Source organism: Dicentrarchus labrax, unplaced genomic scaffold (assembly GCF_905237075.1).
Source record: "Dicentrarchus labrax unplaced genomic scaffold, dlabrax2021, whole genome shotgun sequence".
NCBI classification, from domain to species: Eukaryota; Metazoa; Chordata; class Actinopteri; family Moronidae; genus Dicentrarchus; species Dicentrarchus labrax.
Window position 1 is genome coordinate 16171928 of NW_026136713.1, and position 23477 is coordinate 16195404.

Sequence of the window (23477 nt, forward strand, 5' to 3'; positions counted from 1 at the left end):
TATGCATGAGACAAACATGCAGTCTACTTCAGTCCCTATCCCCTCCCTGTCATGACAGATTTGATCAAGCAGGCCGCGTGTTAGAGTGTCTGTTTACATCGTCACCCTGGCAATTCAGCCCGAGCCTGTATACCAACCGCTTCAACAGGAGCAGATGACAAAAATAGAGCCTCGTCCACCTTCTCAACTTTACCCAACCCTGTTACAGGGAAAGTGGAAGGGGAGCAGGGGGTAAAGGAGGGGGAAGGAGATGGAAAGGGGGGATATTTTGTTTAAGGAAAAGGGCAATGGAGCAATCTGAGTTCATTGAAACGGGTGGTGGTTGTCTGGAGAGAAGTTGTTTACAATGATACAAGGCTGTTATTTTCCAAAGCAACTTTTCAGGGATGTATGGCAATCTAACCATGATTGATTTTATACCACAAGCAAGTAGAACCCTAAGTCACATTTACACATTTTGGTCACTATTTTACTTCAATGTAATGTGAGTGATTCAGTTGAACGGCACTATATACTCTTTTTCTCTCCTTTCTCTTTTTGCTTTGAAATTTTGACTATTTAAAATTTTCACTTCTGAAATATGTTTAATTATATTTTGTCATGCTCACAATATGGAGGTTTGAAGAATGCAACACAGTTCTAGACAATAAAATGAGCCTTCTCACATGCTGCAGACTCTTTTGGCTCAGTGATGGATACCTGGTCCGGAAATTTACTGTCAAGCTTATGTGTCACTGTCACATGCCCAGTGATACTCGTGAGGACCTCCCACTCTTACAAACAGATTACCACTGCTACAAAAATGTCTTCATATAATAATCCCATCGCTTATTGCATGACGGAAATTATGTATGATTCAAAGCTTTTAAATGACGTTTACATAAAATGTGTGTGGCCAGTAATCATGCTGTATATTAATAAATTGATTTCTACAACAAATAAAGAGTGGCAGCTGTGCAATTGTGCAGGTGGATAAGGGAGGTGTATTTCGCATCCATACATTGGTAAGTTTTTGTTCAAAGTGAACAAACAATGACACGGGTGCATTTGTCACCTCTAAGGCCACGTCTTTACAGTCACGAGAGAGCTATTTAGAAGTAAGTGAGTTAGAAAGTCAACAACACCTGTATGTCAACATTGGTCACTATCACTATTTTCATTGGTCCTTCCAAGCTTGATGGATCAAAATGCCTATTGATGAAGGTAAAATAATACATTGTAGACAATGTGTAGGAGAAATCTAATCAAGCTGCCTTTACCCTCACCCCTTTCTCTGAACATAACGTACATTAGTGCACATCCCAGAATAGGACATGGCATGGTTATGTCAGATTCTGTGTATCAGTAAATTCTCAAAACTCTCCACTGTGGGTGTGTTGATGCCCAAGGACAGTGGGGGTTTGTGGAGTACATTCGAGTTTCATTTTCAGTTTCATAGCTCCCCCTCTGCCTGACAGGAAATCCTTCAAAACGGCATGATGGGAGCATGTGGCATTTTGTCATAGTCACCTGGCACCTGGCCTTGTTCTCATGTGTGTCTAGCACAGACATACACACAGACTTGTTCAAACAGTACATGTAGGTCAGCCGGCACGTTTTATTTGGGTTTCGTATTTGCTGTATAGGACAAGGTAATATTATGGAATCAAAATGTGCAGTGAGCATATTTTTAAACTTGCTCTGAGTCTTATTATAGAAAAAGACACTAAATCAGAGCCTCCTGGCCAAAAGTCAGTTGTTAGCTTAAATGCAATGCAAAGTGGTTGTCAGTCACATCTGGAAGGCCGTGGGACACGAACAGCTGAGTAGATTGACCCACATCACTAACTTGCACATGACACATATCCGCTTATTTGTTCTCACTTGAATACTGAAGATATACCTTGACAATCAGCAATATTTTGTGGTGTCGTCAGTGTGGAAATAAATATTTATGTGACATCTGTTTTATATACAAGTCATATATTCAGAAAATCCACAATAACATATTTTAGATAACTGCCTGGTCAAATACCAGCAGGTGTCACACCCCACCCTCACATTGCAGAATGGTTTCAATATCTGGCCTTTGGGCTGCAGCTGCCCTCATTCCTTAAGACCAGGCCTACTCCTACATTCAGCCTCCCTAATCTACAGATCAGTGTCTGGAACAAGCAGGCATACCTAGCCGTGACCCTGTTGATAGTGTGAAAGGCTGCAGACTCACTGCACATGGGTCTGAGTAGCCTTCAGCCTTTCAGTTACATGTGCAAATGGTGTACTTGGAATTTACTTCGGTTGTTCAGAAACACCTGAAAAGTTTTCATCTTTAGCTACAACATTAGTTTTATTGGAGTTATATGTATTTAAGTAATCCAGGATCTTAGATGTACATGTATTAAGATAATTCTGACTGTTCAATATTCCATTGAGCAACATTAAGTTATGCCTATGTTTGACCTTAATGCTAATAACTTTGCCTAAAGCAACAGCGTCGCTGCTTAATCAATTCAACAGATGGGCCAACTGTCTGCCTGTGAAAGGGGGAGTTCACTCCATCAGTGCACAAAAACAGACCACTCTATGAGACAGTTATGCAAGTCATTAACTGCTTAACATGTAGGTTTCTGTGGCCACGTGTTTTTCTATTACACAGGGTGTGCAAGGTTGTAGACAAGGTCTTCCACATCAACATCAACCACAAATGTTGCCTGTATGTGCTTATAAAATAGATTTATCAAGGATTAAGGACCAAAGATTCATTTTAGGAAATAAACATTTAAAACTTCAAACTCTGTTGAGAGACACTCCTGTATTTTATGAATATAGTAAAAACAATTAAGGTAAGATAATGAATGAAATAGACCTTTCTCTACGAATGTTCTACTGTGACTGGGTGTCAATGTGGTGCATGGTTAAGCTCTTTGTCAGCATTAAGGTCTATGCGAGACTAAAATATTAATGTTTTAATTAATTAAATGATTTTATTACACTTCAGATCATAGATACTAAGAATAAGACGGTCCTTAACATTCCCAAAACAGAAAGTGATTACATTTAATGAAAAAAGTGAACACACACACAAACACACATTGCTGGCAGTTCAAAAAGCCTTTATTTGAAATTATTCACATTTCATTTCTCCCTCCATACAAAACAGAGTTGGAGCTGATATTCAGTAGGCCCTGACCCCCAATATAAGGAAACACTTGTTTGCCTATCACAAATAAAGTTATCCATCCTTTTGGGGAGGGGAGAAATACAACAAAACAAAACTGATGCCTGCAGTGAAAAACTCTACATGTCGTAATGTAATCATCTTATATTCCCCAACTTAGAAAATAGGCTACATAGTACAATTTTCTTATTTACAAAAGATAAAAAAAAAAAAAAAAAGAAATCAAAAAGGATTTTTTTTTCAATCCTGCTGCAGCTCTGAAGTGAGTGAGCAACCAATCACCCCATTTAATACCATTGCTTTGTTTAATACACAGATTAGGGTCAAAAACACCCTATAGTTTACCCTATTCTTTTTGGTTCCTCACAAAAGCTTTTATTTAAAAAAGGTGAAAAAAAAAGCTTTATATGTAATGCAACACAGTCATTAATGACCTTGGGAGGTGTTTTAACCAATAACTCTCCACAGGAGGTAATACTGGAGCTCAGATGTCCATCTCAAACTGGTTGTCATCTGTTGAAAAGGAGAAACAGAAGAAACAGTTAAAGAGTAAAGGGAGATATTTGACAATCAGCTGGCAGCTGACGTTTGTTTTTGCACTCCAAGCACAACCACACCTTAACGGACTACAGAGAATATGACAAAGTACAGACCTTATCAATACATGCATAACTGGCAAAAAAATAAATAAATAAAACGCTAGACTGAATAAAAGGGTGTAGCTTGCGAATCCAAACCCCATGACATGTCCTGTGTGTTTACTAACCCAGACACAGGATCCCCATGGTCTTTAGTTTGACACAAGGAATGGAGAGGAACAAATTGATGGTTGGATATATTTCGCTCAATAATAAATAGCTGTCTGAACCTGCCCACGAGCCCAAAGCCTCAGTCATGCTGCCACAAAAAGCCCCACCAGAGAATCATCGCCAATATGAGGTCTTTCATCTCCAACAAGTCATTATATCCTCCGGAGAAGGGTTATGATATACAGGAAATTCAGTAAAACTGTTTATTTGCTAAGTTAATGTTGATATCTTTCTTAACCCCATAGCAACAACTAACTAACAGCTGACACCATCAGCCTGACAGATTTATCTTACACAGTATGGAATATATAGTGATTATTGCCACTGGCAAGTTTTAAAAGCCTGTTATTCCCATGAAGGCACTAAACTCACACATGACGATAATGACTGAGCACTGCTGTCCCAGTCCTCAACCCAGCACAACTACTGTGCTGCAAAAATGTAGGCATAACACTGCAAGAACACATGCTGCACCTATCTGCTGTATTAGCACATGCTGAGTACTCATGACAATGTAAAATGACAACTCATTGTGGAAACAAAACGGGTTGAAAGTTCACGAGAACCCCACATTAAGCTGCAAAAGCATTCTGTGCCTCATTAGATAAGGCTACAACATTGTGCATTGTGAGGAATAGTTTGATTCATAAAACCACAGAAAGCATGTATGTTTTCTCAATTAGTTAAAATACCTGTGAAGTTACTCCCCTCTATAAAACTAGTCAAGCTCAGAGAAAACAAGAACTAAGGAGTGGTATGTTTACCTGCAATGTCCTTCTCTTCCTCCTCAGCCTCCTCTTTGAGATCCTGCAATTTCCCCATGGGGTGTGTAGCAGGTACTGTTACCCCTGGGATCTGGGGCAGACAGCATGGGGGGGTCCGAGCAAGAGGAGAGTTTCGACAATCCAATAGAAACTTCCTGTCATAGATGATGCGGGTACCTGTGTTAGAGAAAGAGAGAAGAAAAAAGAAAAGAAAATCTTTTACCTGCAGTATACAAACATCAAATCTGACTTCCTAAAAGGAAGTGAAGTAAATGCATTGACATACACAACAGACCAAAAGCTGGAATATTACAGGATCAAAAAAAAGCCTAGTTATTACAAGAGCACCTATGCATCTTGGCATGGTGCACATTTACAGAATAAGTATGATTATCCTCTACCAGAGGGGATTTGAGTGGGAAAAGAAGAGGTCTGTGTGGGCGCAGAGGGGAGGGATGTAGGCTGCCCCTGCAATGAGTTCTAGGAAGTCAGAGTACAAAACATTCTGCCTTTGAAGAACGAGGCCTTGGGATTAAAGCCACATGTTTTGGTCTTTGACTGAGTGAAAGCTTTAACATTGACGGCAGATGCAAAATGCTTAGGTATGTATCCAAGGATGGCTTTACTCAAAAGCTGTGATTTAAGCTTAAAGATCAATACAAACCCTGCAGCTTGCCACGTCTAAAAATCTACTTGGCATGTCTCAAGTCTGTCACCATTTGGACATAGGCCAAACTTCAGACAAAAACAGTGTCATAAACGGCATCGTGTGATAAGTTTGACCAGGACATGACTGAGTCAAGGAATGGTTTGCTGCTTCTTTATTAGAGTTTGAACCGTTCTGTACAGTATCTGCTCAGCTGCTCTACAAGGAAAACATGTTATGTAATAACTGCAGTTCATCCTGGACAAAGAGAACCAAAGCAGAGGTGGGGAGAGAAAGAACTGAGGCGAGGAAAGGGGGCTGGAATCCTAACTATAATGTAAGCAATGCATTGCAAGGCAGTGCTAGAATACAGAGCAGTTACATAAAACAAGGGGTCAGTACAACAACATGGCATGACCCCAGTAGGGCAAAATGTGTTGCACAAAAAGTGGAATACAAGTTAAAACTCTGTGTTGCAACTTCCTATGCTACGTTTACCAGTGCTGTCAATTTTTGGCACAAATTGAAAAAAATATACATTGCTCATACTCCATATGCATTACACACTTCCTTTCCCTCCTCCTCTCAACTTGTACAGAATGTTCTCTACTGTTCATGAAACGCAAAAGCAGAGAACAGCGGGGATAGGACGCTGTCCAACTCCTCCACCACTGTAGAGGCCAATCACTTTGCTGTTCTGGCAGCTGCTCAGTACTCCCTCTTTAAATCACAAGTCACGGGGTTAGACAGCTCTTGTTGTCTTAGACGTCAGTGTTTATGATGCAGCAAAAGTGTGTGAAAAGGGTCAAATTCAAAACATTTTTATTTGGCATGTTTCTACCTAAATGTATGTTTGTGCATATATATTGTATGTACGTCAAAGTTACTCTTGTTCGGCAATCAGCAATGCACTAAATAAACGTGTTCCTATATAGTACTGATTTGAGTATAAATGGAAGCTTACACTACCTATGGTGCAAAAGTATTTCATGATTTCATCGTTTGGCTCACTTTGTCGAATCAACAAACATGTTGACAACATGAGGGCTGCAGCCAAGTGACAGAGTGAGCCACAAAGCATGTATCCAACGTTACCCTTTTTTCACATTTGTTTATTTTTATGTCTTGCATGATGTTTGCGCGGTGTAAATCATCTTTTAATTCCAACACTTGGCCTTTATCCGCTGTTTTGTGTGCACGTATTGTTCGCATCTTCTCGCGAGAGCTTATCCTTGAGCAATGAGTATTTGCACGTACAAACTGTTGAGTTACAGCTAACTTTCTGGGACTAGTCAACTCTTCTTGTTACTGTATAAACGCATTAACAAAGAAGAATTAACGTGAATATGAAACAATATTAACCAGAGAGAAATCGTAGCACTCCAAATGTTTGTTTGTTTGTTTTGAGAGTTCTTACCTCCAGGCGTGGTGGAGAAGAGGGTCCCCCCGGGTGTCTGGCTGTAACAGTCCGGTAGCTGGGACCAGTCCTTCAGGGTGAGCACCCTGGTGGGGATGGGGCAGCTTTTAACTTCCTTTGCACCGGTCGACATGCTAGCTTCTGCTGCAGGCGGAGTACTATAAAAGTGTTTCTTTTTTTTTTTTTAAATGTCCTCAAACTCGCTATATAACGCTCGCTCGCACTTCTGAACAAAGATAAATGACTTCAGCGTTTTCAAAGTGTTTTAACATGTAAAAGTTTCACTACTTTACACTTGCAAACTAAGAATTTAAACAAATTGAGTTTTGAGTTTGGGGCCCGGTGGTGTCCGTCGCTACGAGCAGCTATCAAACGCTACCATGTGCTGTATCTGTAGCACCCACAGCTGAAGCAGCCACTCGTGATGTTTTTGTACAACAGCTATGAGACACGTGGGGCAATGGCTATGTGGTGGTGCGAATGTTTCACTGTAAAAGACACCCTGCGGGGGCGGGGTTAGCGTTGGGGTACGACAAACAAAGTTTTTGATTATGATGAAGAAGTACACAAACATTAGTGCACGTATCCGATTGAATGAAAGGTTTACTAATTTAGAAATTATAATTATAATTATTTTTTTTTACGATTAATAATTTATAAAGAATGGGTTTTGCACTATATGTGAACAGATAAGTTAAATTAAAATTCAAACCTTATTCTCACAATTATCCATTTCTAATCTGAGCTTTTGCAAGGTTCCCCATTGCTCAGAGGTTCCTGGTGAGGAATAGATCTGCAGGTAAAGGTTACCTGTTAAAGAGTGAGGATGTACCGACAGACTGTGTCATTCTCTCTCATCATCAAGCTTCATCTTCATCCCTCTCATGTGGCCATACAGTATCATGTGTTATTTGGGGTAAATGGGGTAAAACAAATGACCATGACATGACAAAGGGGAACTCTCCACCTCGTTGCTCACTGGACAACACTGCCCCCTACAGGCGTCTCAACGTGGGGAACAGCGTGTGCACGTAGAGCTCGTTACAGCTGCTTCACATCTATTTCAACATCAGTGTAGGGATTGTGCGTCATCTCCAGTAATATGTGCTTATTTTCTCCATAATGAGTTGGTGCACACGTCGTATCCTATTTTATTTGACCTATTTATTGATTACACATTTTGTGTCATTTTTTAAGAAGCACAGTTTTATTTTGGTCAGGTTTTGAGGTAGTTTGGTCATTTATTGTGTTACCTGCAACGTTATTCTGATGTTATTCCCTTACCCCAGCTCCTGGGTGATGTCCCATCGTGGTGCATTGGTTTTGATGATAAAGATGTTTGAGTAAAAGGACATATAAAGAACAAATGAAAAGAGTTTTCCTGTTATTTATTGTTATTATTGTTATTATTGTTGTTGTTATCATTATTATAACAGATAATTAGCTTTTGCTGTTAGTTTGAACAGCCATCATTTGAAATTATAGCTTTTTAAATTTATTTTTATAGCTATTTGGTTCGGAAATATCAGTTTGGAGGAGGAAGGTTCTTGAGCTTCTAATTCAACTGAAAAATATAAACAATATAAATAAACAACATTGCTTCAAAAATATTGGTAAAATGTGTTTAATCAAAACAATTAATTTAAATGACACAATCAAAACGACTATGTGTTTCAACATAGGCTTGCAGTTCCGTTCCGATTCCTATGAGGAAGTGACTCCCATTTTCCAACCACCTGAGGGCGACATCAGTGGGGCCACTGTGTTAATGAATAGATATGGTGTGATGTTTATAATTTGTTTTTGAACAAACTGAGCCTGATAAACTGAGATTCAAGGTTGTAACAAAAAAAAAAAAAAATTATATATATATATATATATATATATAATACCAGTTTGATATTCCCTGAAGTGCATCTGCATCTTCATCTGCACTGCTTACTGTTGCTACTGTGTTAAGTTAACTTTAATTTTTATTTTGTTGACTTTACTTTTATTTCGTTAACTTTAATTTAACTTTTATTCTAATGTATGTTTAATGTATGTGTAATGTATGTCTTGTTACTGGATGCTTGAATTTCCCTCGGGATAAATAAAGTATCTATCTATCTATCTATCTATCTATCTATCTAAAACATGATTTAGGAAAATAAATATGTTTTATATATAGCTATATGTTTTTGTAAATGAACCCTTCAGATGTAATCAGTACAATTTTCTTTCCGCCTTTATTGGTCAGTAAGTTAACACAGACTAAACACGTATAAATCAATGATTCAAGCAACCAATACAACCACAAAGGAACAAATACACAGACACTACCAATGTCAATAACACATGAGAACAGAGGCGTCATTTACTTCCTGTAAGACACCGTATTTTTCATCTTGCAGACGCAAGGAGGGGGGGGGGGGGTAAAAAAAAACCGAGGGCAAAATCCGTAGCGCTTTCTCATTGGTCCAAAAATATGGAATCAGATGACGTAGTAGTTCCGGGTTCCTAGGGCCCGAGAAGGTAACTCTCGGTCATTTCTGGGTAGACACACGACTGACCGGGTTTTCCGTCGCTGAAGGTAAGATTGTCTCAAGGCTGCCCAGTTAAGCAGGGTATCACTCTCTCTAGCTGGCCAACCTGTAATCTCATTACCGCCTTTATCCCCCTCGGTAGATTTCCGTTCGGGTTAATGTGTGTGGGCAGCGTTGGATTGGTTCCTAAGCTGACATCCTCGGTAGTTAACGTTGATCGAGTTGCCGGAACCTTGCTCAATGATACGCTGTAAGCAGCAGCGTGTGGCGGCTTTTTGTCATCCTCCTGTCCGCCATCCCGCTCATCACCCATTGTCGTATAACCTCTTAATGTTGAATCCGCCTCACAGCTCATCTTATGTTTTTTTTTATAAGATAGTCAGTTCAGATGTGTTATTATTTGGTGGGCTTCATTTAGCTTGAATGCAGCTTTTTGTGTTGTTTTTTTTTTTTCTTCTTCCCTAACATGTACTGGAAGTAGAAGCTGAGGATGAATTTGGGCTATTTCTGGTGTATAAGCGTAATTGATATGGGTTACATTAGCAATATCCGTCCAAAATGGCTAAATTACGTTATGTTACCATGGAAATAAGTAATTAATTAATTAATAAAATGATGCGTGCAGTATTCGGCCCAGCGTTATCAGATCTGACACATCAGGGTGGTTTTATCACGCCATGCTATCTTCATTTAGGGATGGATGTGTGGCAGAATATTTGCCTTTACTCCAGGCATTCTCGTTTGCCTGCCGTAATGCTTTGCAAATTAAGTTATTTGAATGTTCTGTTAAGTCAAGTCGACATTTTTTTTTTTTTTAAAAAGTGACTGGACAGGTGAGTGTATGCTTTACCTCACAATAAATGCTGTCAGTACACAAACATTGTTGCTCGGAGTGTGGAGCTGAAACCCTCATGGTGAATGTACTGGCAGACAAACAGAGCACCTCAGTCTTTATTTATCCTCTGGAGTATGACCATGCCCATATTTAAGACATACAGCAGAGGTATGACGTAGATCAGCTATGATTCACAGAAATGTGAATCACACTGTGTGTTAAGTTCTTCAGGATAAGGGAGTGCTGGTTACATTAGTACATTACTGACACTGTATTTATCTTAACTTGGATAAGGTATCTTAGTAGATACAGTCATCTTAATACCCATCACCATAAGTTGCTTTTCCTATCTAATGTTGTGTAAGTCCATATCTTTCTATCACTGTTTTGTGACATGAAAGTAGGTCACATATGACATGTTTGGTCAGTTTAAACTCCTTCATCCACCCTGCTCTGACTGTGATGTTATTAGCAAACAGAGCTTGCCCTATAGTGACCTTTCCCTCACCACCGAGTGGGGTGAGCTTCAAGAGTATCGTCATTGGTTGTCCCAAGCTCGATCCTCTTCAGCACAACTCATAGAGCTGTGGTCATTGGATGTGGCCAGCTGGTCTCAGCCCCGCTTCCCCTCCATCACCTCTCAGATAACCTTCCCTTTATTGTTGAGAGGCAAACGGGGGGGTTGTACACTACAAGGGAGGGAATGTGGATTGTTGAAACACACTCTCCAAAGAGGTCTCCTATATAATTTAGCTTTAAAAGCTGACAGATGTACAGAGGCTGTTTGGAAAGAGGTGAGTCAAAGAAAAAAAAGTACTGGGTGTAGTTCCAGCATTGCACAGTCCTCCTTGGTGTAAGGGGTGGTTATCAGGGGGTTGGTTTAAAAGACTTCCAGATACAGATGGTAGATACATTTTTAGTTAGTAGCTGACTTTGCTTCGTAACCCATCGTTTTGTCTGGGTTCTGTTTTTTTCTGTGCCAACTTCCTCTTCCAGATGTTACATGTTACATGTGGCTGTTAAAATCAAATCTGACTATTTCGCTCTGACTTTTGCTTTTTTTTTGGTTTTTGTTATTTCACATGATAAAGATTTTTCTGATGGTATGTTCTGTTTTATTTCAACTTTAGGTGGGACGGTGGACTAAATATTTTCATTCTACAGTTGTGGGATTGCTAAGTGTCTACTACTAGGCTTTTTTCTCTTTCTGAGGCAATCGTCCTTACACACTTCATCTTTCGGACCAGGACATTATTTGAAACCAGTCTGACCACCACTGCTGCTCAGTTCACTTCCAGAGAACACCATGGGTCTCCAGTCAGACACTATCCTCCAATCTATCCTCCTCTTTCCAATCCACCTTCTGGTATGGCTGTACTCCGTCCTGACCTTCCTGCCCTGGTACTACATCACTGGTGCCGGCCAGAGAAAAGCTCTGTCCAAGCGGGTAAAGGCCCGTTCCACTTCAGGCCATGCAGAGGGACCGTACCGCTCCGTGGACCACTTTGATTCTCTGGCTAGGGAGGACTTCCCAGGCAAGGACACACTAGATAAACTGTTCGAGCATGCTGTGCAGCGTTTTGGACAAGCACATTGTCTAGGCACCCGAGATGTACTGAGCAAAGAAAATGAGATTCAACCCAGCGGTAAAGTATTTAAAAAGGTAAGGATTCCCATCACTTTCCTTGCCCCCGTCGCCAAGTGCTTGCTCATGGTGGTACTGTTGGGTCTCTGTAAATGTTTAAGGAGTTCGGTCTAGACCTGCTCTATTTGAAAAGTGTCCTGAGCTTTCTGTTATGAATTGGCGCTATACAAATAAAATTTAATTGAATGAATTGAATTGAATTGAATATATCGTTTTTGGGGAGGGATGCTTGTGAGGACAAAGAAGTCTGATTTTGCAAATGACTCTTTCTCCTATTAGCTGATCCTGGGAGAGTATAGATGGCTTTCCTACAATGATCTTGACACTATAGCCAGTGAGTTTGGCAGTGGATTGGCAGCCCTGGGGCAGCAGCCCAAAAGCAGTATTGCAATCTTTTGTGAAACCAGAGCGGAGTGGATGATCACTGCCCAGGCTTGCTTCAGGCGCAATTTCCCATGTAAGTATATTACAGTATAGTACTAGATGTTATCTTACAAAGTGTAAATAATGTACTAACTACTGTTTTTGCACTTTGTATTCATTACAGTGGTGACATTCTATGCCACTCTGGGTGAGGAGGCAATTGCATATGGACTGAACGAGATCGGAGTTACACATCTAGTTACCAGCGTGGAGCTGATTGAGACCAAACTGAAAGTGAGTTAGTCGTGTACAGCACATAATCAGAACAGCTTACTCTGATTTTCAAGCAATGATCAAGCTGTGGTGGTGGACAAAACATCTTGTCTCTCTTTACAAGTAGCCCTAATAATCATCATAAGATGACCATTTGGGACTAAATAGATCATTTCATGTCATAAACATCAAAGCTGGTATGGAGAATCCTGAAAAAAGGTGTCTTGCCTGCAGCCACATGGTTGAATGAATGAACACAGTATTTGCTGAGAAACACACCATAGGCTGTGACTAAATTAATGACGTTCAGTCTTACTGTATAGCTAAACTTAGCGTCTGCATAGTTGGCTTGGCTTCGTATGTTATGCTTGTCAGGCCATTTTAAAATTAGGTACAAGAAAATGTGGACTGTGTCAGGACAGACGAGCGTGAGAAAGGAGAAATGGTTTTACATGGGCTCTGTGTGTTAATTTGAGTAAAATCTTTGCATTTCCCCAGAAGCCATAATCAAAATAAGATCAAAAGGAAATTAACTGAAATATAGTAAAATCATTTTTTGAATATGAAAACTTCTCAAACAAACATTTTAGATTCATAATTTCCAACGGTTGGATGTTTTGTTTTATTCTGTAGTTCAAGCTTCTGCCCACTATAACTATTATGGCAGTGAATATGGAGTTAGAAATCCTTCTTATTTATAAAAGGAAATCATGTGATTGGGTATCCTGTTGTTATAGCAGCTTTGTCCTCTCTTTCCGTCCAGAATGTGCTTTTACAGATCCCAAAACTGAAGCATGTGATCTACGTGGACCAGAAGAAAGTGAGCACAGAAGGCTACCCAGCAGGACTATCCTTCCACAGCATGCAGGCTGTACGAGAGCTGGGCGCTCTGCCTGAGAATAGTGTGTATTTCTCTTACTCACCTTGGTCATGCTTCTTTGTCACATTCGGGGGTGAAAGACCTCACTCATACAGTACAAGACAATAAGTGTTTGTTTGTCTTGCAGTGAGCAGGGCAATTGTGAAGCCCCAGCCCTCTGATCTGGCTGTGGTAATGTACACCAGTGGCTCTACAGGCAGACCCAAAGGAGTCATGATTGTCCACAGTAACATAATTGCAGGAATGACTGGCCAGTGTGAACGCATCCCTGGACTCGGGTCAGTTTCAGTATTGGTCTTTATAAATGATTGAGTATAATATAATGCACATAGCAGGGTTTTTACAGCATTCTTACCACAACTTCACAGCTCTTTCTGAGTAGCACATCTTACAATTTGAGGTAGATTTTCCCCATAAATTTGTGCTGAGACAGGCTTCTGGCAGTGAAATAACCACCATTTGCAACTAACTAGAGATGTAAGGAGGTGGATGGTGCATTTTTGCGAGTGTGCTTTTTATGTTAGAAACTTTGAACCACAGAACCACACTTAAAAATGTTCAGTGTGAAAATTTGCAAGAGGAACAGAAAACATGTAGTAACCCTAACCTTTGCTTTCTCTACCTGTGTTCTGACAGGCCTAATGATACTTACATAGCCTATCTGCCCCTGGCTCATGTTCTGGAAATGACAGCTGAAATCTCCTGTATCACATATGGCTGTCGCATCGGCTACTCATCCCCCCAGACACTCTCAGACCAGGTAATACGGAGCACCAACAGCAGGCTATGTTGTGTCTAGGGATGGGACGATATGCAATATTATTGTGATTAAAAAATGTGTGGAACTAGTATGGATTCCAAAATATGGAACATGGAGATGAGATGATCAGTAATGCAATTAATATGGGTTTAAGTATGAAGTATATTTTTATTATTATTATAATAATATTGTGTATTGCAGTTTATTGTGACTTTTCATACCGTCCCATGCCTAGTCTGTTAATGTGTTTGCTAAATTTCTTTATAACAGACCTAGGTGTGGTTACCAATACTTGTCTGCATCATTGCCATTAGTTTAATCATTGCTGCTATCTCATGTAATCAGTGCCTTCAACTGTTTTTTATCTTTTCCCTTTAGTCCACTAAGATAAAGAAGGGAAGTAAAGGAGACTGCTCTGTGCTCAGACCCACCCTGATGGCAGCTGTGCCTGTAAGAATCCTGCTTTTCATTCTTTCCTCTGTCCACTACTCGCTACTCTGTTTACTCAGTTTTAAATTCTTTCTTTAACCCACTAATCTTTATATGTATAAATTAATCCTTTTACTTCTTCTTTCTTCAGGAAATTATGGACCGCATCAACAAGAATGTGATGAGCAAAGTGCAGGAAATGGGTTTCATTCAGAAGAAGCTGTTTACACTGGGCTACAAATATAAACTAGAGCAGATTAAGAGAGGCTATGACGCACCACTCTGCAATGCGTAAGGAACCACTATTTCTAAACCAGTGCCTGTACAAATGTGACCGTGTTGTTTAACTTAAAATTAAACATGCATCAATCTGTCTTTGCAGCCTGTTGTTCCGGAAAGTGAAGAAACTGCTGGGGGGGCGGGTGAGGATGATGCTGTCTGGAGGAGCTCCCCTGTCCGCAGCCACTCAGAGATTTATGAATGTATGTTTCTGTTGTCCAGTGGGCCAGGGCTATGGCCTCACTGAAACCTGTGGAGCAGGCACCATCACAGAGGGTAAGAAGAGATTTAAAGCATAGCGTAGAGAGTGTTGGGCTGAAAACGTATAACTATGTTATTAAAAAATTGTGCCTTCTTATACAGTTGCAGACATCAGCACTGGCCGTGTTGGAGCTCCGCTTCTGTGCTGTGAGATCAGACTTAGGGATTGGGCTGAAGGTATGGCTGAAAAACATGTTGGCACACGCTGTACTTACAATGCAGACTGAAAAGTTTTTTTTTAATTACAGGATAATTATGTGTTATTTTACAACTTTATTTTCCAATTTTCTCAGGTGGCTACACGAGCAAAGACAAACCAAACCCAAGGGGAGAAATCCTGATTGGCGGTCCCAATGTAACCATGGGTTACTACAGGAATGAAAGCAAGAATCAGGACTTTTTTGCGGATGAAAATGGTCAGAGATGGTTCTGCACCGGAGATGTTGGAGAGATTTACCCTGATGGCTGTCTACAAATAGTGGGTATGTATCAATTTTGTCAAAGCGGTTACACTTTACTTAGGCCCATGGCTGTCATCTGATGTAAAGCATCTGACAGCACATCATTCATACTCAATTTCATAGCACATAGATTTGCAGTCAATGTGGTTGTAACTTCTGACAGGCAAACTGTGTGTTCTTGATAACAGAGCACTGTTGTGAACAGATTTTTTATATTCTCCTTTAGACCGAAAGAAAGACTTGGTCAAACTGCAGGCCGGGGAGTATGTGTCCCTCGGTAAGGTAGAGTCTGCTCTGAAAACCTGCTCTCTTATAGACAACATCTGCGCATACGCAAACAGGTAAGTCATAAGTCTTAATTTATTTAGGAAAAGTTCCATATATATATATCTTTCAGCGTTTTGAATACTATTTCAAATTTCTCCAATTACTTTAGCCCTTTATCAACCTTGTTTTCATGTTCATCCCTGCAGTGAACAGAACTACGTGATCAGCTTTGTGGTTCCCAATCAGAAAAGGTTGACAGAAATGGCCAAACAGAGAGGCATAGTGGGAGCATTGGAGGAGATCTGCACTCACCCCGACATGGAAAGAGAGGTTCTGAAGGAGATCAAGGAGGTCGCTGTTAACCGTAAGAGTTGTCCATGTCTTTTCACGATATTGTGATATGGCCGTACTAATCCTTTACTTTTATGAATATTTCTTAGTTCTGTCCTCATCTCCACCCATACATGTTCTTTCTGCATGTGTTGTACCAATATTGTAGCAGAAAAAAAAGCACATTTTAAATTGTACTGTACTTAGCCTGTCTCTTTCTCTTCACTTTTCATTCATATAGTTAAACTTCAGCGATTCGAGATCCCAGTGAAGGTGCATCTGAGTCCAGAGCCGTGGACCCCCGAGACAGGTCTCGTCACAGATGCGTTCAAGCTGAAGAGGAAAGAGCTGAAGAACCACTATCTCCACCACATAGAGAGAATGTATGGGGGAAAATAACTTTGCCAGTTTCACCAACGAGTTCCCGTTCTCACCATAACCACTGTTTTCGTCTGTAAATAATCTTCCCGGTACCCAATTGGATTTTCATGCTGTTGTGAACCACAGGTCCAAATGAAAATGTCTTGAGCAAAAAAAGCTGAGGCTGTAGATAGTTGTAGCTGTTGTTCCATATGTGCTGCTTTTTATTCTTGTGTGTAGAGGTTTCGATTGTCAAAGAGGTGCACTCAAATGGCAACTCTCATTCAATGAAAAGGTCAGAGACCATTACAGCACTCCACTGCCATCCACTTCAATCTGTTGCCACTCAGTTTGTAGCTGATAAAAAAAGTACCACTGTCCTTCATATGTTGCTGATGCTTTGTTGTAACTTCCATTGAAAATATTAACTGTTCATCATGGAGGCTTGTAATGCTCTTTTGTAAAGTTGGAGTGCTGATGTTACTGTGCCTTCAGTCTGCAGTACTTGTGTAGTCAAGCAGAAGTTAAGTGACATCTAGATCAAAAAACATAGTTTACGCTTTTGTTACAAAAATGGCTAAATTGCCATGTAAAGTTTACTTGAGGCTTTAGGCAAAATATCCCCATCCCGAGATACACCGACATGGATCATAAAGAGAAAAAGTTACACATGATCATGTCAGCTTATTCTTTTTTTTCTCCCGACTTGATGTTTTATTTATGAGTTTTTGTCAATTTATTCAGAAAGTAAGACCAAAATGTATAAACATAAATGACTCAGGAAGATAAGCACATGTTTTAATATATGAAATTGTCAAGTAGTGGGTTGCTCGTATAGAAAGTACTTCTGTCAAAATTCGTGTTGGCACCTTATTTATTTAAGAGCAAGCATGCTTAACTACTAATACAATGCTCATTAGCATTAGCTAGTCCGAACTGGCATACTGTGCATATTTTACCTCAGTTAACAGGTTAATGTACAATTTGGTATCAAAGTTATCTGAAGTTAAGTCTGTTCATTTTAATAGGAGTGTTTTCTATGTATTTTTCGAAGTGTTGTGTTGATGGATATGAAACATTAAAACTTTAAAGGACGCAAACGATGAGTCACTTTACAGTTGGTTGTTTAGTGATCCTATTTGTATTTATTACGCCATCATTATGAGCACTTGCCTTGTTCAACATTTTTGAGAATAAAAATTGTATTTCCTATTCAGTGTTTTATGACATTTTTGATTTTATTACAAAAGCATAGGGATAAACACATCATCTTATTTTCAAAGCAGAGATGGAAAAAGGCCTCAGCTATTCCAGTCCTGAAATCGGAAACAGTCACTAGCAATCTTCCAAACAGGCTGATCATTGTTGGGTGAGGCCTGAGCGGTCAAAAGAAAGTTCTGGTTGAAGAAACGCTGTTTGTTCCCTTCAAACTTGACTGTCCCACCAGTCACCACAAGCAGTGTGGTCTGGCCTTGGGTTGCTTGTTCTGTGAAAGAAGAAAGGGTTGATTGATAGCGGATTAACATGCCTTAAGTAGAAGAACATTGCAATCACATTACAGACCTGGCCTAGAGATATTTCCACTATTTAACATAAAATGCTTGACCTGTAATGCTCTGCATCACCAACACACAATTATCCACTCGAGGCGACACAGATGAGAATCATCAATAGGACTTGAGATTGACCCACTAACCGTGAACTGGCTGACAATCCAGGGTTTGAACTTGGAACTCGCTTGATGGCAGAGACTCAAAAAACTCGCCCAGAGCATCTTGTCCTGACACTGCATTCCCATTCCACACTAAGGTCGCCTTGTCCAGGTAGAGCCGGGTCAAGTTCTGGGAAATAGGAGCAAGTACATGATGATGTTAACAGCAGAATCAAATGCAGAATGTAGAGTGATCTACAGCCCGACCAATACTGGAGTAATAGTCATATTGATCTTTGATTATAGCTGATATTTTCACACACACAGTTTTGGATGATAATTAAAGTTGACAATGACTGCTCTCTGGTGAGCAAACTGTGTAATGGCGACACTGCAAGTTACCTCAAACACATCTTCCACAATCTTTCGGGCTGCAGTTTCTTACTACTGGCGGATATAACTCACCCTCCTTTTCTTATCCATGCAGTCGTAATAAATGTTGACGAATTCTTCCGAATATCTGCATGACTGGTCGACATGCGTCCTGAAATCCTAGTGAGAACAATCACAATTCAGGAATGAACACAGTCAACTAGTAAACAAGGTGCGACCGATTCGCCAGGCGCACATTGTAAACCAGCTAGCCACGGTTAGCACACATCGCGTTAGCTGCTTCACTTCAGCATGAAAGTGTAGCGATAAGTTTTAAACTTACCAGCGTGCTTGCCATACGTAAAGATGTATGAATCGGAGCAATACTGAACACGACTGTCAGACGGATAGTGGACGATGTTTTAAAGCATCAATTCAAGGTGGCTTTTCTTTTTCTTGATCATTTAGCAGCTAACAACGCCATGTTTTGCCTTTTGTATCACTTCCTTTTGGACACCAACTATACCTACCAAAATAAAATGGTTGTACCGTTTGTTTAATTGAAATGAAAGCCACTTATAGCGTGGTTGCAGCCCGATGTATCACTATCCACAACCTCTATTTGTTCAGCGATTCAAATAGAATAATAACTGGGGTTAATGATAAAACAATTTGGTAATTCACATTAAATTTCGTCGATAGTGATTTATTTTGAAGGAAAGAACTTGACCCATGCGGAAGTAGAGATTATAATTTCCTGAGTCATTGCTCGTCTGGTTCAAATCTGAAACGAAACATATCCTGAGTGTCTCCACTAAGATACTATACATTTAGTTTGACACTCACTGGGTTTATATAAAATGGAGGGTACTGTATCAAATGTGGAGGTTTGTAACTTTGCTTACACGGGGAAGTTTGAGGAATTAAAACAGAGCATCCTGTCAGATAAAACGCTTGCGTGCAAAACGGACCAGGTAAGAATTCATGTTTTTAAATAAATGACAAAAAGCATTTAACGCTAAACGTTTTCCACGTTTTCACCCGCGACTTTCTCTTATTTCAGGACCGTAGAACCGCCCTTCATTGGGCCTGTTCTGCTGGACACACCAACATTGTGGAGTTTCTGCTGGACCTGGGAGTTGAAGTGAATCTGCAAGACGATGTAGGCCTAATTGTGGTTAATTTCTTGGTAAACAACAAGTGCAATGAACTGTTTTTGTTCTCTAAGGTGGTGGAGGGATGACAGTTAATGCTAGATTGGTGCACCGTACAATATCATGAAGTCCTATTACTATAACAACTATTTAAAATGTGGTTTAAAGATAGCACAGAGTGGATTTCATAGTCTTTTTGACATTTAATTAGGTATAGGTGGGGCTATTTCAGTGTTCTTATGATGGCAAATGAAAAAGTACAGACATCTCCAAGTCAATTTTGTGAAATGACTAAATGTGTCCCTGCCCAGGCTTCATGGACCCCTCTTCACATTGCAGCATCTGCAGGCAGAGAAGAAATTGTGAGATCTCTAATATCCAAAGGCGCTCAGCTGAATTCAGTGAATCAAAATGGATGCACCCCTCTGCACTACGCAGCCTCCAAAGACCGATATGAGGTAAGATTCCCTGGCTGCCGTAACATTTCGCACATGACAGTACTGCATTCTTGTAATTATGTTTCTTCAGGTAAGCTAGCTCTATACATGTACTTACAATTATATTGTATTTATAATCATATTATATGTCCAATAATAAAGATGCATACATTTTTTTTTAGAGCTGTAACAAATAGTTAAAGGTCCAGTGTGTGGGATTTCATGATTGTGTACCGTAATTAATCCCCTGAAGGGAAAATTCAATTTGACACAGCAGCAACAGCAGTTGTAGTACAAAAATAAAGTAAATACAATAAAATAAACACAGTACAGTGAAATACAGTAAGATGAAATGGGAATAATATACAACAAGTGGTATGTTGATGTTATGCGTACATGCACAAGTGAAATGTTTCTCAAAATGTACAAATCTGTGACGTTGTTGTCGGTTTAACTGAGTGGTGTGTGGTTTAGAGTTTCAAATCAGTAATCAGTAGTTGCTGATTGCACCACTCTCACCTCACCCTTCCAAGTGTGTAAACTACAATGGCGGCCCTGAAACTCGCAAAAAAAAACCCACAAAAGGTCAAATCTAGAGTTAGTTTTTGGTTTGTCCATTTTGGCCTATTGTAATAACTCGGCGGTTTAACATGGCGGACTCTGTAGAAGAGGACCCACTCCCTTTGTAGATAAAAAGTGTTGACTACATATTTTCAGGTGATTGTATACTAATGAAAATATAAATATTATATTCCATTTTTGCATATACACCCTCCTACACTTCCACTCATACTCTTTACCTTTCCATTTATGCTAACATGAAGACAGTTTGGGTATCATAACCTTGGACTGACATAAATGTCACCTTCTTCAAAATGCCCACCATTTCAGCCTCACATTTATTTTACTGCTTAACTGTGTATTTCTTTCACACCTACCACACCAGCAACAAGAAACAATATATACCTAACCATTGGTATTTGTCCTTTGCTATTAGCTGATAAACCTTATTTTAAAATGACTTATGAGTCCAGTGTGTAAAAATAAAATAAAGCAAGTCAATCCTTTTATTTTATTTCATTGTATTTCTTTATTTTTGTACTACATTCGCCTGTGCTGCTTAAGGTGGTTATCTTATCTCATCTACACTGCTAGATGCACTTGAAAAGGTGCATTTCACACAATGTTTTTATTTACATGCACTGCAATAAAGCATTTAGCACACAGTTGGAGGAATGTAACAATATATTGTGATACAAATTGAAGGAAGCTTCAAATTGGTAAGAGGAAAAAATAATACAATTGTATAATTTGATAAAGAAAATATATTATGTCGATTTTTACGAAATAAAGGAATCCTTTTCAGTTTTAATTTGTCTTAAATCTCATTTTATTCATAAAATATTGTGAGAAAATCACATCATGAACACAGTTTTGTGAATTGTATCGAATTGTGAGTTGAGTGTATTGTGTATCCTAAATCCCTACTCAGTGGTAGCACAATTCTTCAAGGTTATTAAATCACTTTCTCTTTGTGAAAGAGCAGTGGCACTCCAACAATGCAATTTGTCAGGGCACGTATTGCATCATGTTCTATTAGTACCAATCTGTATATATATATACTAATTGCAAAAACATTAAATTGTGGCCCTTATTATATAGTACACGGTGTAAAATTAATATTAAGTTAATTGGAACACATAAAATGTCTTTGCTGTCAAAAACATGCAGAAAGTCACATACAAAACTAGATATCTAAAGTCTAAATGTATTAATTGGATGAAATAAGTCCCTTTACAGTAGTCCCTTAACCAGCCTTTCCGAAACCAACAGGACCAACAGGATCTGAAAACGTGTAGGCCTATTTCAAATGGGAAGTCACTGAATTTAAAAATAGGTTACTTGTCAATAACTTGTGAGTAACACAGCTTTCCCTCTTTTATAGATTGCTCTGATGTTGTTGGAAAACGGAGCAGACCCCAATGTCACCGACAAGTATGAGTCCACTCCCCTGCACAGAGCATCTGCCAAGGGAAACTACCGCCTCATCAAGCTGCTTCTTGAACAGAGTGCCTCAACCAACATCCAGGACTCACAGGGCAACACACCACTGTATGTGTGAATAAGTATCTGTCTGAAACAACATTGTGGCGGCTGGTACAAGGATACAGTTGCTGTAGAATACTGTTACTGAAACAAAGAAACACAAACCCTTGAAGGGTCAGTTCACCTAAATTGAAACCATGTTTTCTCACTTACCTTTAGTTGTATCCAGCCACGCAGCTAGGTCTGGCTTTACTTGGTTTCACTGTCTGAGATTTTTACCTCTACCATAATACAATGAAGATTAATCGAATGTAGTATTTGGTGTTTAAAACATTGAACATTATTTACAATTTTGCTTATTTCTTTTTTCTTTTTTACCAGCCATCTGGCGTGCGATGAGGAGCGTGTGGAAGCAGCCAAAATGCTGGTGGAACATGGGGCTAGCATCTACATTGAGAACAAGGAAGAGAAGACGCCCCTTCAGTTAGCCAAGGGGGGTCTGGGCAAATTACTTCGTCAGATTGTGGAGGGATGATGCATTTACTGTGTTCCTGCTCGAAGTCCCACCATCGCAAAGTTACACAAAAATGAGAATTCTCATCCCAGTCGATCCTCCTTGAGCGGCCCAGTGTGACACATTGAGATGTGCAACAGGTGGAAGATAAGACGGTGCCAGAGAGGGAGAAAGGAGAGGGAAGTTGGACTATTGCATCTTGCTTCTTAGACGGGGCAGTGAAACTGCTCCGGCTTTATATGTCTGATTTAAAAACTAAACAGTCTATGCCCACTGCAGCGTATTTTCTATGAAGTCTGAGTTGTTGCATAGGTGACTAAATAAAATTTGTGTTCAGCTTGTCAATAAAGTATGTTTGGGATTTATTTATTTGTTGTACATGCAAGCATTTGATCCAGAAAATGTCCCATCAGTAATGCTGGCTGTTGACAAAGGTAAATTGGTCGGCAAAACACTAATTTTTTCTTCTTTAAAACTGCAAAAATTTGGGGGCAGTGGGAAAAAACACTGACAATATCACCTTTTAAGTTGATATGGCAAACCTGTTGTAACAGTTACAGAGCAATATAATCATTCATTAGGATTCCTGCTTCTGGCTGCCTAGTCTTGTGTGAATTAAGTATTTAGAGAGTGTCTTGGGAGTCTACTAGCCACCTGGTGACTGTAAGTCTAGTATTCACTCTGTTTTGGTCTGTACCAACACCTGAGGGAAATATCTGGCTCTGTTGCTGCTAAATGCTCTAATATGTTTGTCAGCTAGTCTCTAGTGCGTCTGTCTGCTATCCGGTGCTGAGCTGGAAGGGCACAATGGATTTTTAGAGCTTTTTTGTTTAAAACATATA

At 39.7% G+C, this 23477-nt stretch overlaps 4 protein-coding genes across 4 annotated transcripts; 2 read left to right on the forward strand and 2 right to left on the reverse strand.

The window, feature by feature from the left end:
• Positions 1 to 3075: 3075 nt before the first annotated feature.
• Positions 3076 to 7234, reverse strand: eif4ebp3l (eukaryotic translation initiation factor 4E binding protein 3, like). The gene is made up of 3 exons (XM_051420597.1): positions 6794 to 7234; positions 4731 to 4907; positions 3076 to 3670 (listed from the first exon to the last, which is right to left on the reverse strand). Exons 1-3 carry the CDS (start codon positions 6924 to 6926, stop codon positions 3642 to 3644), a joined length of 339 nt encoding a protein of 112 aa, XP_051276557.1. The 5' UTR covers positions 6927 to 7234; the 3' UTR covers positions 3076 to 3641.
• Positions 7235 to 9232: 1998 nt separating this feature from the next.
• Positions 9233 to 17673, forward strand: acsl4a (acyl-CoA synthetase long chain family member 4a). The gene is made up of 15 exons (XM_051419709.1): positions 9233 to 9365; positions 11284 to 11816; positions 12078 to 12255; positions 12346 to 12455; positions 13198 to 13336; positions 13442 to 13592; positions 13951 to 14074; positions 14453 to 14524; positions 14655 to 14794; positions 14886 to 15058; positions 15146 to 15220; positions 15337 to 15525; positions 15731 to 15845; positions 15978 to 16135; positions 16343 to 17673. The coding sequence occupies exons 2-15, from the start codon at positions 11460 to 11462 to the stop codon at positions 16498 to 16500; spliced, it is 2139 nt and encodes a 712-aa protein (XP_051275669.1). The 5' UTR covers positions 9233 to 9365; positions 11284 to 11459; the 3' UTR covers positions 16501 to 17673.
• A 7-nt stretch (positions 17674 to 17680) lies between these two features.
• nxt2 (nuclear transport factor 2-like export factor 2) lies at positions 17681 to 18991 on the reverse strand. The gene is made up of 4 exons (XM_051419711.1): positions 18828 to 18991; positions 18578 to 18664; positions 18158 to 18302; positions 17681 to 17947 (listed from the first exon to the last, which is right to left on the reverse strand). Exons 1-4 carry the CDS (start codon positions 18840 to 18842, stop codon positions 17763 to 17765), a joined length of 432 nt encoding a protein of 143 aa, XP_051275671.1. The 5' UTR covers positions 18843 to 18991; the 3' UTR covers positions 17681 to 17762.
• A 242-nt stretch (positions 18992 to 19233) lies between these two features.
• Positions 19234 to 22984, forward strand: psmd10 (proteasome 26S subunit, non-ATPase 10). The gene is made up of 5 exons (XM_051419710.1): positions 19234 to 19458; positions 19548 to 19646; positions 19950 to 20096; positions 22021 to 22187; positions 22503 to 22984. The coding sequence occupies exons 1-5, from the start codon at positions 19345 to 19347 to the stop codon at positions 22654 to 22656; spliced, it is 681 nt and encodes a 226-aa protein (XP_051275670.1). The 5' UTR covers positions 19234 to 19344; the 3' UTR covers positions 22657 to 22984.
• The last annotated feature ends 493 nt before the right edge of the window (positions 22985 to 23477 follow it).